Consider the following 19,072-nt stretch of genomic DNA (forward strand, 5'->3'; position numbering starts at 1 on the left):
TTCGGAATCTGTGATGTCCTTACAAAATTGCTTAGTCAAATGCTTGGCCATGACTTCACTGCGTCGTGTAGCTGTAGTTCTTGATAGCTGGAGAGCTCTGATCGAAGATAGTATTTCTGCTTTGCTTTTAAAGTCTTGGAACAACAAGTCAGCTGCTTCAACAAATGCCTCCTTTACCATCTTTCTGTCCTGGAAGGATTTCTTGTTCTTAATGATTAAGTGACTCACCTGGAACGAAGCTTAAGTGGCTGCCTTTGTTTTTTAAGTTAACTGTGAGAAAAATGACTGCTGTCTGGAAAACTGGGATTTTAGTTCCTTCACCTTTCTCCTTCTGAGCTTGCTTTTCAGAGGGAAGTCAGTGTCGTAGTTTTTATGAACAGTCTGAAAATGCCGCTCCACATTTCTCTTTTTCAGTATAGCAATGGCAGACTGGCAGATGAGGCAAACACACTTTGAAAATGACATTATGAAAAAACAAGTCCACCTCCCATTCTGTATGGAAGTGGTACATTTTTGTATTTTTACTTGGTCCAGCTCTCCCACTCATTTTTGTACCCTTAAGTTTAGAAGACATAAATTGGAGGCTAACTCGCTAGCTTGCTAGAACACCCCGTGACACCTGTGTCAGAAAAGGTCAGACTGACTGCCCCGTATGTCAATCAAGTGACAAATTTCATGGTGGGGATGGATGATAGGTTGACGTCTACGCTTTAATGCAATGTGATCTACTCACACTACCTTTGTGACCAATCGGTAGATCATGATCAACGTATTGGGCACCCCTGTTCTAGAGGGTTGCTGCTTTTGTTACAGCTGGAGATTGATCGATTTACTTGTCATGTACTCATAGTTCTAATATGTGCAGTGATATACTAAAGTGCAATGACCCACTAAATAGCTACTATGCAATATTAATCTTCAGTATTTATGCAAAAAAAAAAAAGAGCATTCAAAAATAAGCAATGACAACTCAAAAAATATGTAGAGAATACACAGTAGATATTCAATTAGTAAGTACATTTTTTCAGTGTTGGAAAAAAGTGTGCATGTCTGAGATGGCTTACATGTACACTGAAGCACCATTTATTCTTGATTAGACTGAACAGATGGTTGAAATCAAATATGAAAACTTACAAACTTTTAAACCCACCATAGCAGCCAGTGTGTCCTGTGCATTACCTGCTCTGTGACGCTCATCCTCCTGTTGGGATCAATGTCTCTGCCCTCGAGCTTGGCTTTCACTCTCTTCCACACACTGACTGCGTACGAGTTTCTCTCCTGGACAGCTATATCACAAGCAGCAGGTTTAGAAGAGTGCAGTTGGATTTCAGTGTAATCATTCAGACTGCTCCTCACTCAGTTGCAAATCTAACATCCAATCGAAATATCAACTCATTACTCTCCAACCATTTCTAACCTTACATATCTGCTTAGCTGGGAGTTGAACAGGTTTCTAAACACAGACAATTGTGATGAGATTGAAGAACAGTACCTCGTCCTGTTTTGGGGTCTCGTACAGCCCTCTTGGGGCTGGGGTTGAAAACTTTGCTGTTCATCTGAAGAGTGCTGGGTGGGGTATCAGTGGGGGTTCCCAGGTTACGTGGCAGAGCCTTGCGTGCATTCTGAGACATTGAGTCTGGCTGAGTCTTCACTCCACTGCATCTAACAGCTGAATTCAAACCACATACAAGTTGGTCTGTCAAGCTTTACACAGATTGCAGTAGCCACAAGGTCTGTGTTTGTAGTGGTAGATGTCATTCATTGGTGAAATGTCAATAACATCCTGACCATCACAAAATGCTTATATAAAGTTGCCATAGTCACTAAGGTGGCAGAGGAAACACCTCATGGTAGTCCATACCTGCTGCAAAGCTTGTCTGTGCTGCAGAAACGGGACTGGCACATTCACCATCTCTCTCTGTCACCAGTGGGGAGGCAAAGTCGACTAGGCCATTATAGACACTGCGGTGATATACACACATACAGATTGAGAGATTTATACAGAAAAATCAAAACTGAATGAATAAATGAGAGAATATGTATTTATGAATGTGAGTACCTCTGGCACTGGGATTGCAATTCCTTCAGGGTAGCAGGAATCTCCTCCAGAAGTTCAAGCTGCTCCTGGTTGCGATTCTGTCCACTGGCCTGGACCACAGTGAATAAGACTAGCTGGATGTTGTCTTGCCAAGCTTTGTACTCCAACAAGAAGTGACGCACACTGCCCTCATATGCCACCTCTTCACCATCTGCCAATGCTGCCTCCTCATCCTGTATGACAAAATTAACAAAAGACTGCTGGGTACCAGCCAATATGTAATATAACTGTATGGAAAAAGATGAAAAAAAAAAACACTTTTTGCTGGAATTGAGTGTACCTTAGCCATGGTTCTCAGAAGGTGCTTAACATCAGCCAGCTGACGATTGTGGTTAGACAGTATGGTTTTAATGGAGTCAACCAACAGCTGCAGTGTCTCTCCAGAGGACTCCAGCTGCTGTTCCCTCTCCTCCTGATTCCTCTGCTCAACGTTCATCTCCTCCTTTAGCTGTCTCTGGGCATAACTCAGCCAATCAGGACTGCCTATGGCCAGGTCTGACACTGGACTCTGTAGTAACAAACAAAGAGCTTAAAGTTGCCTTGTGGGGGTTTTGACCTCTGACTGTGCTATCTGGATGTAGCATGTAGGCATGTCAGAGTGGCACACAACAAACTCCAGGATCCTTTCTCAAAGCTGTAAATTTGGTAGGAGACAATTTCAGAGGACAGCTATCCCAAAATTCACATATAAACGGAACATCTGCATATCGGATGTTTACTACAAAATTATCATTCATGGCCATTTTGGAGACAACGGATGTCTCCTACCTCCCCACAACCTGACAGTAACAATAAAGTGTCAATGGTGAAGATGACCACACCTTTGGAGCAGGGGAGATTGCATTACTTTCTGTGACCTTCTGACCTTTCTCTCTCCTCAACATCCAGAGCTTTCTATACAAGAATTAATTTAACAGTTTTAAATTCTCAAATTAAAGAAATCCAACATCATTTGAGTGATGACTCCAACATCTGGACGCAGTCTACGATACCAAGTCATCCAGAGCAATACTGCTCCTGATGACCTGGAATGCAGCTGGGTTCTGTCTAATCGGAGGTTCCTTTAACGATTTTACTGAGTTTTAAACAGGGCTTTTTCTAATATTTCATGAGCTATTACTAGTTTTTAACTTTGACTTTTCTACAGTTTAAGGTGGATTTCATTTTCTTTCTGCTAAACAGGTAAATTTAGAAATTCTAATTAGTTTTGTCATTGTTGTCTTATTGCTTGTTTGCAGGTGTTTATAAATGTTTGTGTATAATTATCTACTTTCTACTTTGTTTGAACTGGAGGTCAATGAAAGAGTTGACGACGTCTGATTACAGGACCGATCAATACAAGTAGATTTAATTAATTATTAATATTCTGGACTATAGAAAATAGCGTTAATATTCAGAATTAGTGATTAATTTTCTAACTTAATATTCAGTGGTACCCCTTAACTTTTTCAATGCAACAGCGTAAATGTTTTATTTTTAACAATCAGCGTTGACCCTTTGTATTTTTACTTTGCCACATCTGTTCGATGCAACTACTGTATGCAAAAGTGCCCTCCTGCTTCTGTATTACTGAACGAACATATCAAGAAGACCTATACTGAAGATTTCTATGATTCTCTTCTTCCGTTCAAATTTAGACGTTGCACACTGATCCTGCAGCATCTTCAAAGGCCACACATCTATCACTTTTTTCTAATAAATGGGTGGATTTAGTAATTTTACCTGGCTTCTTAATTCTTAAGTTTCTAGATTTTACCTGGCTTCTTAATTCTTAAGTTTCTAGATTAATAACTTATTTGCTTGAGAACTGTAGGTTAATGAAATCAGAATCCATGACCTGATTATAGACTGAATAAAATCATCTGATTATATTTAATTTCATGAACATTCAATCTGAAATATTTCTGAGAAAGTTTTTTCAGATGACCTGACCTAAAATATGCGACTGGTGTCCTGATAGACAAGTGCAATTTTAATACTAAAATGTAGTTCTGTTATGTACATGGAAGTACATGTACAAGGACATTTTTGATGCAATGCACATTTCTGTCAGTGGTTGCAATATCTTTAGAAATTGATGTGTTCTGAAAACTTGATGTGAGATGTGAATGTTCTCAATTCAATTCTAAGAATTATATGCTAAAAAGTGATTTTATTTAAGTTTATTCTGTGACACTATAGGAGCTGCTGTAGTAAGTTCAATTCAATTCAATTTTATTTATATAGCGTCAATTACAGTCAAATTGTCTCAAGACGCTTTACAGAACCCATATGCCTGACCCCCAGAGCAAGCCCAAAGGCGACAGTGGCAAGGAAAACACCCTTTTAACAGGGAAGAAACCTCGAGCAGAACCCGGCTCTATATAGGGGGGACCCATCTGCCTGCTGGCCGGGTGGGTTGAGAAGGACAGAGGAGGGCAAGGGGGAGGGATGGGAGAAGAGGGAGGGGTGGGAAAGCAAGGAAAACACAACACACATTTGGATACATGTATGACAGGATATGTGACACAAACAAAGTATAAGCTAACATTGAAAACTGACTCATAGTTTACTCTTATGATGTATGGCTCTGACATTAAACATACTCCATATATAGCTAGCAGTAAAATTCAAACAGTACGTAAGTTAGCATAACAAGTATAGTGAAGGCGATGCAGAGTTAGTAAAGCATGAAGTGCTGAAATTAATCGATCACTGGGAATGAAGAACTAATAACTTAAAAATATGCTACAAAATCTTTGGTGGAGTGGCAGAAAAGTAGTGTCTAATATTTTTAACAGAAATACAGACTCTGTGGTCAAGTCAGAGATTAAACCCACCAGTCTGTGCAGTAGTTGGAGCTCCAGAGGAGACACTGTGCTGCTAAATTGGGCAGCATATGAACAAGTTTGTTGGCAGCGCTTCAGCAGTTCAAACAGTGCTGCATCCATGCTGAGAGCTTCAGGGGATCGAGTCCGAAGGCTTTCGAAATTGAGGATGGTAGAGCACAAGAAGGTGACCTAGAAAAACACAGCAAGAGAATCTACCATTTTCTTCAACAACAGTCATATATCAAGTGGTGTGGGTGAAATGGAGCTAAGTTAATGAAATTTTACAAGGGGTCACTACAACATCAACATAGCAGCAGTTTTACTTGGCTGGTGCGCTGGTTGTCTCTTGCCACCATTGCGCGTCTCTCCCTGATTGTCATTTCAAAGTCCTGCAGGACAGGTGCCAGTGCTGGGTTGGCTCCACCAGCCCATTTTAGACGCTGTTCGATGCTAGCTTCCAGTGATGCCAGTTTTTCCTGAGGACACCAGCGGTCAAACACAGCACATGAAATTAATAAGAATCTGGAGTTTTTTCAGTCAAATTAAAACAAAACAAAGGAGGTAAGCTTATTTATACAGTCAGTTTTAAAGAGGTCAAGATGTCTTCATGTATGAACAGCTTGGCAATAATAGAATTGTAATGAGAGATTAGGATTAATTTTCTTGTTTTTCGTCATAATAGGCTGGTCCAAAGTCAGTAAGAACTACACAGGATGATTGACAAGGTGACTGACCTGAATGGCAATGATGGCTCCCTCATCCTGACTGAGCTTGTACAGCTTCTTTTTCATGTTGCTGAGGATCACGGAGCGAGGAGGAATACTGATGCTCAGAGGCTGATTATTGGGACCCAGAACATCCTCATGCTGCCACTGACAGTGGACACATAATAGAACAGAGTCTGAAGAACCAGGATTGACAACATTAATTCGCCAATCTGTAACCATTATTACCTGGCCGACTTAAATACTAACTGGAGCTGTGCTAAGCCACTCTCAAGGATTGACATTAGGAATGATGTAGGTATTAATAAATGGAACAGTATTGGTTCAGCTTATCAAAACAGAGTGCTTTCGTTACTGTATTCTACTCAGTTATTCATCACTAAATTAAGATGATCAGAATAATAGCTTTGAATCAGGAGATTAAATAATTTGATGAGGTAGTTCATGACAAAGTATGTACAATTAGAAAGGGTACTGCTGTTGTATCAGTGTGTCAGACATATTGTTAATAAAAATATAGGTAAACATAACTATTGGATTAACCTTTGTATGATATACATCTGAAATTCAAATATTCTGATCAATTTTTTAAAGTTTATCAGCAGTACCATCAGCATTTATGTTCTGTCACTGCATGTCATTAACTTTGCCAATGAGAGGCAGCATATCCAAAGAGTTTTTGTCCTCTCTGCAGATATCTGTGGCTCCAGAAATGCATGTTTTTGATCAGTGGTTAATGTCATCATCAACCTGCCCAATGTTTATCACTTTGTTTGCTAACCATCTGTTTTCTCTGCTATCTTTTTCCCTGTCCCCTTTATCCTCATGTCACTTGGTTGAGACAGAGGCTGCTTCCTGTCTTCACCTTACTGTTTTGTCCAACTGCCACTCACTCTGAGTTTTTATCTGAATTCTCAGAATTCTTAGTAGTACAGATAAAGTCATTATAGCGGGTGACTTTAATATCCACACCGATGATGTGAATGACAGCCTAAATTCTGCATTTAATAATAAATTTTATTTGTAATGCACATTTCATTTCTGCAAAATCTCCAAGTGTTAAGTGCATCATTTAGCTTGTTGCTAGAATCAATTGTTTTCTGAAAATGTAAATACGGCAACTCATTGTTTTAATCACACTCTTGATCTTGTTTCGACATATGCCACAGAAATTGATCATCTAAGTGTTTTTCCCCAAACCCTTGTTTTATTCCAATTATTTTAAAATAACATTTCAATTTGCAATTAGAGCTGCAAACAGCGTTGTACAGGTCATCGCATTCTTGCTGGTTGACGAATCCAAGCATGTCCGAGAGTGTATCCAAGCTGCGACCGAGAGTGTATTTCGGCCGATGGATGTGATGAGGGTTGGACTCTGATCACACGTAAAATTTCAGGCAGATTGGAGCATGTACAGGCTGGCTATAGAGCATTTCCTGTCCATCCACCAGGTGGCGCTGCGACCAAGAGTGTATATTGGCCTATGGATGTGATAGGGCTAGACTCTGATTGCATTTGTAAAGTTTCAGGCAGATTGAAATTGAAATTTTCCAGGTGGCGCTATGGAACCATTTTGCCACACACGTGAAATGTACCAAGAAGTTCCATTACAGCGTTAATCTGATAATGCAGTAACTAAATTTAAGGAACTTATGTTATTATTTACTTCAATGCCATATGTCAACACAAAGGTAAGCCGCTCTTAACCTGTGTACTTTAGTCCCACATAGGTGGGATGAATGTACACAGGACTAATGTCCCACACAGGTGGATAATCTTGTTGATAGGACTGCAGCCTGAGTGCATGCAACCCTTGAGACTGTTGGTCCTCTGAAAAAGAAGTCAATGAATCATAGAAGAGTAACTCCATTTACACAATTCACAATTCTGCATCTTAAAGCAGACTTCACTAAGACTAGAAGGGGAGCATTTCACAAATCCAGGAGAATTTTACCTCATCTGGACAGACAGTTAGATCATATAAAAAAAAGAAACAGTTTGTATGACAAGAACTGCCAATAATCATCTGTAATAGAGGTAAACAAGAATAATCCTAGGTTTCTTTTCTTTTCATTTTTTGATCAAAACATCCTATTGCTGAGACTTGAACATGCCATTGGGATTAAAGGAACCACACTAAATTGGTTAAAGCCATATTTATCAGATAGATTTCAGTTTGTTCATGTGCTGCTCACACTAGAAATAGTTTTGGAGTTCCACAGGGTTCTGTCTTGGGACTAAATGTGTGTACTTCGCACATCCCTTCTTAGACAATATTTTTATGAAACGCAGCATAAATTTCCATTGTTATGACACCCTGCTATATTTTTTTAATAAAGCCAAAGTAAACCAATCAGTTAGCCAAACTCCAAGCATGTCTTAAGGACATAAAGGACTGAGTGACTTGTAATTTTCTTCTCCTAAATGCAGACAAAATTGAAGTTTTTGTATTTGGCCCTAAGCAATGAGATATCTACTCTCATTGGCCTCCAATTCTGGAGTAAGATATCTGGTTGAAATCCAGAGTACAATTTAAAATCTTCACATACAATACTCTTTATGACCAAGACCTATCTTGTCTTAAAGACCTTATCATACCATGTTATCCTAACAGAGTATTATACTCTCAGACTGCAGGTGTATTTGTTGTTACTAGAGTTTCTGGAGGTGGAATGGGAGACAGAGCCTTCAGTTATCACCTAATCTGTCGTGGAATCAGATCCTAGTTTGAGTTGTGCGACAAACACCCTCTCTACTTTAAGGCTTAAAATTTTATTCGTTGATGAAGCTGATAGAGCTGCTTAGGATCACCTAAGCAGTTCCTTAGTTATACTGCTATAGGTTTAGATTGCTGGGGGACTTTCCATCTTGCACCTCTAACTTATTCTCCTCTCTCTCTCTCTGCCTTACAGTAAGATAACACTGCTTGTCACTAACTTTGTGTCCTCCCCATAGTTTTTGTTCACTCTGCAGTTTGCAGAGTGAACAGAGAGTTATACATCTCTGATCTGCAGTCAATAGCCTCATCGATCTCCAAAATGTTCATTGCTTTCTTATGTATTGTCTGTCTGCTCTCTATCTGGTATCCCCACCCCCTTCATCCCCACTCACCCAACTGGTCGAAACAGATGGCCATTGTCCTTAATCTTGGTTTTGCCTGAGATTTTTTCCCCTTCCCAGTAAAGGAAATGTTTTTTTTGGCTGTTTCACACTGCTCTAAAATGTTTGCTCAAAAGGAATCAAAGGTAATGTAGGATTGTTGGTTTCTCTCTTTAAAATTTGTAAGGTCTTTACTATGTGAAGTTACGAGATTACATATGCTGTGAATCGGTGTTAAATATGCAAAATTGAATTAAATTGAACTGAAAATCATTACAATGAGATTTTGAAGGCATGATGAGGGGAAACCACTGGAAACTATCTTTAGATACAAAAATGAACTTTTTATTCCAGCTAGTACCAGCTCCATATACTACAAACAAGCAGTACTTTTACTGTTAGTGAAGTTAAATGTGTCATTGCTCTGAAAAAAATACCAGTCTTTAATTTGGGTTTCAACACAGGTAAAAAAAGCATCCCCATACAATTTTGTGTGTGTACCTGGAACATGGCAATGTGCAGCTGGCTCCTCTGTAGGCTGGCCTTGGCAGCTTCCAGGTTGATGTCCAACCTCCTCAGCAGGTCCACTTTCTTCCAGGCTGTGTCGTAGGAGGAGGCCAGTACAGTGGCTCTGTTTAGTAGTAGCTGGGAGATCCTGCCTGATGTCAAGCTATGCTCCACTGCCTTCTTACACAGCTCATCCAGAGAGACCTTCGAAGTCAAGACACAGTGGTTTAGAACAGAATTCTCATAAGATTCGCTGAAAAGTTTTATGTACACTTTTGAAACAGTGAAGCAGTAAAAGTGTTTATAAGTACTATCCAGTTGTTTATACTGATTAGAAATTATATTTTCAACATTAGTATAGTGTTCAAGTACAAGGTCTACAGTCTGAGCATATTGCTTTTTTTTCCTCTGTACTGTCATCAACAATAGTGAAGTTGGTATTGTTTTGCTTGTGTCTGTGTATAGTTATGACAAAATGTGGTCCAGGACATAGCTACTGTAGTGAGAATCACCACAAAGGCAGTTTTGAGTACTTTGACAAGTGTTTACATGTCTATCAGTAGAGAAATGTTGCCCCGGGTTTCTGTGAAATGCTCAGTTTCAGTCAACCCTGACTATTAGAGTGCAATAGGAGGTTCTGATGAGGTCATGTTAAGAGCATTCCCAATCTGAGATATAAAATGAATGCTATGAAAGAAAACTGGGAAAATATGTATGAAGAAAATGATGTTGAACAAGCATATGAAGCTTCTTTTGAGAATATTTAGCTCATTATATGAAAAATACTGTCTAAGGTAGTATATGGAATAACATGCCTCCATTGAACTATAGCTACGGAAAATAGGTTAATCAATATAAAAACTTTATCAATATCTGGATATACGAAAGGAATATAATAAAAAAAAACAAAAATTGTATCTAAGGCATCTGGAATGTCTTAAACAGCATTACTAGGAATGAAACAAGAAACTCCAGTTACTCTCACTATTTTATCGATTATAAGAGCACAACTAATATTATGATCTTATAGTCAGAAGACAAAAGTTGAATAAGTGGCAAGACTGAAATAAAATTGACATGACAATTGTCAAAGTCATTGATATGCTACAGTAAAACAACAAAATTTGCATTAATAACTTGTCTTATAAAACAAGTACATTTCCAAGCAAAACTGCCACACACAAACATATACCTTGCTCTCTGCACCAAAGTCTTTCGCCTCCACCTGAGCAACAATATCTAGACCAAGGGCAGACAGGGTGCTGCAGAGGGCCAGACCGAGAGCTTGGCTGGGCAGACCTAAAAGCATCTGCTGAACAAACTCAGCTGTGAAGGCCTTGATTGGGCGGGTCATCTGTTCCTCACTGACCACTGCTGGACTTGACCCTGTTGCACTGGGCTGACAGTACAGTGTCTTCCCCAACCCAAGTGGTCCATTTGCAGGCAAAAGGTCCTCAGCTGGGGGACAGGTACCTGAAAAGATTTGCCACACACAAATTTCAATACTTCAAAAAAATCAAGTCATGATGGAATCAATGCTTCATCTTCATTGTCTGGGAAACCCTCTTGCACAGTTTAATTGTCTAAACGCGTAAAAACCTTGTCTGAAACATAGTTATGGAAGACATACATAAAGCAATATTGTTTTGGGCATGTATTCCACAGATTTTACATAAAATTGATCCAAAAAAGGTGACTAAAGACAAGCAAGTTAAGATGACTGTAACTGGTAGTAAAACCTTGACGGTATCATAGAGTCTATGTGACAGTGAGGAGCTCTTACTAGACAGAGTCTGAGAAAAGGAGGAACAAAGTCTGAAGAAGTCCCTGATAGTTTGTAGCCTCTTGAGAAAGAAGAATTCTTCCATTAGCTGACGCTGATTCAGGCTGTCAAAGAAGTGGAGCTGTGTTGCTCGAGCCTCCCTCAGAACATCCACCTTCCTCCAGGGCAATGGAACCTCCAAAGAACACAGCTGAGAAAAACATAGAGAGAGAAAATTGGGTAAGAGCTGAGTTCTGTTTGATTTACTGAGACAATTTTGTGTACCAAATAGGGCCTATAATTGCACTCGTAACATCTAAAGCAAAATATGGAGGCTACCTTCTCTATGAGCTGCCCAAAAGCAGTCTCAAGCTGGGTGAACATGCCATCAAAGGCTACTAACAACATTTGACCCGCAGACATTTTCGGTGAATCCTGTCCCTGTCCATCCATGGTGCGAGGCTGTATCAGTTCAGAGTACTGGCCACGCAACATTCTGAGTACAAAAACACAAGTTTTTCAAACATTAAACTTGCTTTAGATTCTAAGCAGGATGCAATCAGTTAAGCCAGCAGTGTGTATGATTAAATTTATAACAAGAAGAATTCAACCTGGTGATGTGCAGGCAGTGGTTGTGTCCATCGTGGTCTAACCCTGTGGTGGCCTCTAGATTGTCTAATAAACCTTGCAGACCAAGACCATCAGAGCTCTGTTCCACTAGCTGTTCCAGCTCTGTCAACATGGACTCCAGGGTGGGCTCTCCTTTGATCATACAGCGCAGAGCCTCTGGAAAGATGATCTGATAGAAGTTGGTGTTCAGTTCCTACAGTGAGCAACAAGATCTTGTCAGAAAATCCTTTCTTTTTCCACCACAGCTACATTTCTGTAGCCATTAAACAAGATCATATGCTGCTTCTGGTTGAAACTGGTTGTGGGGTAAACTTACCTGCAAACATGTGTACACACCATTGGCCATGTAAATGGTCTGTGTAGTAGCTGAAGGGGCAGGAAATTCCAGGTCATGCGGCAGGAGAGGGCAATGTTGTAGCAGTGTTGCCAAGGCACTGATATTCCCCATCATACTGCAGAGCTCTTCAAAAAACCAAGCCCCATCTCGAGATGTCAGGTCTACTAGCTGCTCTCCAGCACTGGCTGCTGCACCCTCCATTACCAGGTTACGTCTGGAAAACCCCCCCCAAAAAAACAGTGATCTCCGTCTGTCAGTTCCAAGTTTTATTCATTTTCTTTTACAGGCCCACTATTTAGATCACCAAAAAAGATTCAATGTACTTGTGGTGTGTGTAGCGAACAGAAATGTTCAAAATGAAATTAATATTCTACCACCAACTACATAGTATTAGTTAAAATATTAAGTGGAAAAACAATAGAGTGAAACACAGAATCAAAAGTGTTCATTAAACCTGCAAAGTGTGCAGAGGGCAGAGGTGATGATTGCAGCAAGACTGAGGGAGCCTGGATCTCCATTCTCTCTTAGGAACACTGTAATGCAGTGCTCGATCTCCTGCAGCTGCTCTTCGCAGGTTGCTACAGTCGTTCCCTCAGCCTTTAGCCGCTCTGCTTGATGAATCATCCGCTCATTGGTGTCAGCCACTTGGTGCTGCAAAGTTAACTCCACACTGGACAGGAACTGGCAGGAGGCTGTAGGGGGCTGGGGGCCAAACAGTACCTCATATCTGTAAATGGAGGTTGAAAACCCTTACAAGAGAAGCAGTACTTAAGCTAAATCAATTGAAAAGAAACCATGCCATGGTGAGAGTTGTTTATCACATTTTGGTGCTGACTGTGTGTGTGTATCTACAAATGTTTTATAGAAACACAATATTAAATTTAGGCAAAAATAATCCAAAAGTAACAACTGCAGCTAGCACTTGTTATAGCTTGTAATCTGTCTTATACATCGCCATAGAGGAATTTTGACCCACTCTTCTCTGCAGAATTGTTCTGTTTTGGCCACATTAGATGGTTTTTGAGCATCAATTTTAAGGTATCTCAATAGTTTTTTTTTGTGACCTCCTGAATGAGATCTTGACGTGTTCTTGAAGAAATTTTGGTAGGCCAGCCATTCCTGGAAATTTTGACCACTGTTCCATGTTTCTCTATTTGTGGATGATGTCTCTCACTGGGGTTCTCTGGAGTCCCAGAGCTTTATCAATCACTTTGTAACCCTTTGCAGACAGATAAATATCAATGACTTTGTTTTGGAGCTGTTTCTGAATCTCTGTAGAACATGGCATTATGTGCTGCTTTTTGAGACCCGTATTTCACAATGCCAGGCAATTTCTATTGAACTCATGTTTGGATTTAACAAGGTGGACAGTAATCATGTGGGTGTGGCTGGTGAAATTCAAACCAATTGTCAAATGAATTTGGTCGCTTGGCAGCTAAGGGGTCAATTATTTTTCACATATGGAAAGGTGGGGCTAGACAATATTTTTTCTTCAATAAATGAAACCATAATTTAAAAGTGCATTTTGAGCTTTCTTGGGTTATCTTTGACTTAAAATTAAATATAAATTTGATGGTCTGAAACATTTAAGTGTGAAAAATATGCAAAAATAGATATCAGATATAGAGGATATCTGTAGGAGACAAATTCAATTTTCCCAGCACTGTGTGCGTGTGCGCCTGTGACACGGTTTGTGCAAGTTTTTAAGGTATAAGAAATGTCAGAGTTGAATGCTCAATCAATAATTGGTTGAATTACCCAGAGTTTACCACAATTAAGCTATGCATGTAGTGGTTAATACACAGCACAGAGTCCACCATCTCTTTCTAGGTCTTTGAAATGAGGGTTAGATAGTAGAATTTTACTAAGTCTGAATCAATTATTGAATTTGCTGAATCGTTTCCTTAGTTAACCTAATTATGCTTCATGTTCATCTTTTGTATTTTACAATAGTTCACAGTAAGAATTCATAAAAAATTAAAAATCCAGAAGAAATCTGTTGGTTAAAAAAGCAGAAATAGTTTCCAGTGCCTAATTTTCACAGTCTACAGGTGAAACCTGCAAATGAGATGACATAGAACTTTTTGCCATAACTTCTCGGTACACGAAGTTTAAAGTATAATATATTATATAAAAACAGAAATATTAGAGGGACATCAAAAACTTGCTTGATTGACTACTTCAGCATTAAATATTGTTTGCAAATTGAGATAACAGTAGTCCAATGACTTTGGCACATCTCACTGTCTAACACAAAATCCCTCCAGTGTCTGATTCTGAACTTAGTCGATACACTTAAGTTATTAATGAGGGAGTTATGAAGTTTTATATGGAAGATTCTACTGAATTCTATTCTACTGATTATTGAAATGAATCTCATGCAATCAGGTGATGCCCTTACTAGAGAAGACTCCCCCTCTGTTGTTGTCAGAAACACACTGCTGCTGCTACGGATTAATGCTTGTTCTACTTTGAACAATCCTTGAATAAAAACAGATGGTGATGTGTATTTTAGTTTGCTTATGTGCTTGAAGAAATCATACAACCTCAACACCACCAAAAGGTAATTTGGACCTGTAATTAAATTAAATGTTTTGTACACTAAGCTTTAGTGATCACAGTGTCAGAACTCAAGAATTGCCCAAATAATTTGTTACATTTGCACACAGTATTTTTCATTCACACGTGGTGCAAAAGGAGTGGAAGCAAAATGCTTACACTGTCGACCACTGCTCCAACAATGAAAAGAACCTGCTGCTTGGTAATAGCTACCGACTTTTCAACCATGAGATGATCAGGACAATTAGAGCTAAGGCAAAACCAGGACTGAGGTTGTAGGGCTTCAGCCCTGAATATATTGAGCAATTTCAGAATATACTGTCCATCATACGCAGCATGTAAGTGTTTTACATAATATCAGAAAGAAAAGCATGTAGCTGTTCCTTACTGTCTATAGATGTGCTGACAGTGCTCTACATTCATGTCTCTCAGCAGTTTCTCCAACCAAGCCTTCCACTGGTGGGTCCTGTGAAACAGTAGGGTAGCCCGTGGGTACAGCAAAGCCACTGTGGCATAGCTGTGCAGGTGCTCTAGGCAACTGCGAAGGGCTGCTCGGCGCTGCTGCAGCAAGGAGCTCACCTCCGCCTCCAGGTTTTCACACTGGCTGATTAGATGGGCCTGGCCCGCATTCTGCAGGAAGGCTGTAGCTGGCACATAGCTAGGAGGTCCTGGAAGAATTGGACAGTCAACAACAAGATGTAACACAGCTAAAGCAGAATAAAATAAAACATTATATGTAACATTTTAGCAATCAATTGTTACCATAGTTTTTTACTTACATTAAATTGAACCTCAAACTACCAGTCTATTCATCACATTCTACAATGCTAGCAGGTTTTATGGGAAATGTGTACAGAAAGCTGAACTATAAACAAGAAAGCAACAGTGTTGGCCCTGCAAGAATAAGGTTATAGACTCTTTACCTTTTAAAGCTGATTAAATGTCAATGTTCATCCTTGTTTAAAGCTAAATAATCCCAGTTAAATCTCAATATTTTGCAAATTAAATACATCCTTTCCAAAAACTTGGTTAAGGAATGAGGGACAATATTTTACAGAAAACCTAAGCAACACTAAAAGAAAATAAAGGAGATGCTTGTCTTTACTGTGTGTTCCAGATAATTATGCAAATGTGATTTTTCGTTATTGCGAAGAGACTTTTTGCTTAATTTTACTAAATCTGCTTTTTTACTATTGCAAAGTCCTATTGTAAGCATTATTTGGTAGTACTCTTCTCTAGAAGAAGGAGTAAAAATGAACTCGGAAAATTACACCAAGATCTTGGAAAAAAATTTATACAATGGTACAAATCAAAGCCTGCCAGTTACAAGAAGAGCATCATCTTCATGTAGGACAATGCGCCAAGTCATGCCTCCAAGTACACACAAGAGTGGCTGGCCCAGAAGAATTTCAAGGACAAACGCCTGATGACATGGCCCCCTGCTTCACCAGATCTAAACCCAATAGAGAATCTTTGGGCAATTCTCAAACAGGAGTTGTACGCCAATGGCCGCCAGTTTTCTTCTAAGGACAGTCTTTGGAGAGCAATATTGACCACAAGCAAGAACACTGACTCTAAAACCATCAAAAAGCTCACATGCTCAGTTGATTCTAGACTGGTTAAAGTATTGCAGAAGAAAGGCGGTTATATCAACATGTGATAAATACATTTTCAATTAAATATTGTTTAAAATTGTTATTTTTATTATACCATTGTTGAATATTGTTTTAAAAATAAAGATTATCATGTTATATACTTGTTGATATAAAACAGGGATGGCAACAGGAAATTCTGATTTTAGCTGAAAATGATTGACTTGGGGGGCCAGGGGGGCGGACCACCCCTGAAGCTGAGAGATTTATAGTAAAATAAAAGTCATTTAGACTGAAAAAAATGATCAAAAACATAATAATACTAGACTTAAATAGTCCGCAAATTTAATGAAAAGTTAACTTACTTGTTCTTCAATCTTTTCTCACTATCTTCAGTTCAAAATATTTCACAAATCTATAAGAGTTCTATACTACTATGTACACTATATACAAGTCAGTTCACTGCAACACTCCAATTTTGCCAATTTTCTTCTCTTTGCAGCAAGCTGTGCAAGTCTCTGGACAGCCTTCCTTTTCAGCCAAAGTTCCCCAATGTGTAACGTCTTTGACTTTGTCCACTGTCGAAGTTTGTTTTGAAAACGCTGATCCCAATGAATAGTTGCAAGTGTTTCGGCATGTTTCTTCACTTTTGATGCATGGTCTGACAGTGCTACGCATCCACGCGATCAGTAGTTGATCAAATCTTTACAATACACACAAAAAGCTTTTCCGGCCACGTCTGGTTTCTTCAGAAATTGTCCAAGTGTTTCTGTTACCTCGTCGATCTTTGAGCCAATTTTCACCTTCACAGTGACTTTTCTCTCAAGCCATTCCCATCGGAACTTATTTTTGACACTTTTGTCAATTTCTGTGACTGATGACTCCTGATCCTTCGTTAAAAATCTCATTATTCTGCTGAAGACGATATCAAATATCCGAGTCGAACCATAGACTGTATATAAAGATGGACGTAGCATCTGGCTCCAAAAATGAAGCCCACCCGGAAGTGTCAAAAACTTGCAATATCACGTCGTCCGCTAGGGTTGGCTCCAAAAAGCTTTTGCTCCATAGACCCCAATTCATCACCGGAAAAAATAAAATTTGATAGACTGATTTTCTAAAGCACAGGCTTTTTTTCCCCGTTAGTTTTCATGGTCAAAATGAGAGATCAGGTGGCCAATCTCAAAATATATCAATACTGAATTTTAAACAAATCGTTAAAGTTGGCGGAGCCAGGGGGCGTGGCTATACTTGATAGACAGTCTTGTCTGAAATGATTGACAGCAACAGCAGCCTCTGCGGTAAAATGTGGGCGGGATAAGAGAGTCTTCAGCTCTCAGTCTGGCCCGCCCATAGACTGGTCCTGCCCCAAGTTCTCTCTCCGGTCATCAACCAGGCTCTCCGGTCTAGCCTGGTTGATGACACTTTTTACGTCACTGGCTCCAAAAAATCCAAAATGGCGACCAGGAAGTAGCAAAATCCGGGCTTCATTTTCTTGGCATTGAAACCAATGGGTGACGTCACGGTTGGTTCACGGCTGAGTCGAACACACCGCCATGAATTTGTGACAAAGAATGCTACGAGCAATTTGATTGGTCCAACCTTGAAGCTATCCAATCGCTGAGCCGTTTACAATCGAACAATAGCTCCAGTGAAAATCTAGCTTCAGGATGTACCTAACCCCCCCTAAAATTTTCTCAACGGATTTAGACGATTCACAGAAATGTTCAAATTTGAAATTAAATTGGCGGAAATCCGCAGATCCACGGGAAATTGCCATCCATGATAAAATAAATGTGTCGTTTACTTTTAAAACTGAACTTTGTTTATTTTTTATTTGACTTGCATAATTATCTGGAACAGTCATATTCTAGAAAATCGGATTATTACACCTCTAAATAATAAAAATATTCCAAAACTACCAAATAATGCTCACAATAGGCCTTTGCAATAGTAAAAAAGCAGATTTAGTAAAACTAAGCAAAAAGCCTCTTCACAATAACAAAAAATCACATTTGCAAAATTATCTGGAACACACAGTAAGACAGTTTATTTTTAAACCCTGTAAATCATTTCCAGCAGGACTAACCAAGATCTATAGGGCTGCTTATGTCCTGCAGTAGGCTGGCAAGCTGTGTGGCCTCCAGGCTGGAGAATGCTGCCTGGTACTGAGAAATCCATTGGTCCAGGTCAGCCAGCTTGCTCTGAATGGCCTCCTGCACAGTCCGCTGCCGTGACTGCAGCTGGTTATGTTCAGAGTATCTGTGAATAGAAAGGCTAAGTGAATGAGGTGGAATATGGAGCTACATACACATGTCACATACAAATAAGTTGTTTCCCTGGGTCCCTTAATCATATGCTTGTGAAAAAATAGGGATGTCACAATGAAATTGTTGACTTTTGACACAATAGGGCCGGCAAACACTTGACCATCTTCGAAAGAATGCTTTATAATTGTGATGACAGTCCAGAGACAGACATAATAATAGGATATGGTAGTTCTCCACGTACTTCTATCTTCGGCTGTTCTTACTGCCTCACTGTACTGCATTTCTGTCCACTCCTTTTTATTGTCTGTCCACATTGCTCTTGGTCGTCCTCTTTGCCTTCTTCCATCTATTTGTCCCTCTAATAATATTCTTGACATGTTATTTTTTCTTATGAGATGACCAAAGTACCTGAGTTTTCTGAGTCTTAATATGTGCTCTAATTGTGTGCTCTTATTTTTTACGGTGTTTAAGACTTCTTCATTTGTGATTTTATCTGTCCAGGATATTTTCAGCATTCTTCTATATGTCCACATCTCAAATGCAATAATTCTTTTCATAATGTTATTTGTAATGGTCCAGGTTTCACATCCATATAACATGGTTCACCATACATAGCACTTCAAAATTCTCTTTCTGGTTGTTAGTCCTAGATTTTTATTTGTCAGAGTGCTTCTCATTTTGTT

The 19,072-nt window shown here is 39.4% G+C and overlaps 1 protein-coding gene across 2 annotated transcripts in view; it reads right to left on the reverse strand.

The window, feature by feature from the left end:
- Positions 1–19,072, reverse strand: part of smg1 (SMG1 nonsense mediated mRNA decay associated PI3K related kinase) — a 238,923-nt gene that overhangs the window by 9,819 nt on the left and 210,032 nt on the right. For both annotated transcript variants that reach the window (XM_051941283.1, XM_051941282.1), the window contains exons 47-63: positions 18,209–18,381; positions 14,916–15,195; positions 12,423–12,695; positions 11,948–12,182; positions 11,613–11,824; positions 11,341–11,497; positions 11,023–11,212; positions 10,432–10,712; positions 9,234–9,443; positions 5,643–5,780; positions 5,232–5,384; positions 4,918–5,097; positions 2,379–2,606; positions 2,060–2,271; positions 1,862–1,962; positions 1,493–1,669; positions 1,180–1,286 (exon numbers count right to left, since the gene is read on the reverse strand). In XM_051941283.1, the coding sequence (XP_051797243.1) occupies positions 1,180–1,286; positions 1,493–1,669; positions 1,862–1,962; positions 2,060–2,271; positions 2,379–2,606; positions 4,918–5,097; positions 5,232–5,384; positions 5,643–5,780; positions 9,234–9,443; positions 10,432–10,712; positions 11,023–11,212; positions 11,341–11,497; positions 11,613–11,824; positions 11,948–12,182; positions 12,423–12,695; positions 14,916–15,195; positions 18,209–18,381 (3,307 nt within the window). The remainder of the gene's footprint in view (positions 1–1,179; positions 1,287–1,492; positions 1,670–1,861; positions 1,963–2,059; positions 2,272–2,378; positions 2,607–4,917; positions 5,098–5,231; positions 5,385–5,642; positions 5,781–9,233; positions 9,444–10,431; positions 10,713–11,022; positions 11,213–11,340; positions 11,498–11,612; positions 11,825–11,947; positions 12,183–12,422; positions 12,696–14,915; positions 15,196–18,208; positions 18,382–19,072) is intronic.

Source organism: Acanthochromis polyacanthus, chromosome 21, assembly GCF_021347895.1.
Source record: "Acanthochromis polyacanthus isolate Apoly-LR-REF ecotype Palm Island chromosome 21, KAUST_Apoly_ChrSc, whole genome shotgun sequence".
Classification (NCBI taxonomy): domain Eukaryota; kingdom Metazoa; phylum Chordata; class Actinopteri; family Pomacentridae; genus Acanthochromis; species Acanthochromis polyacanthus.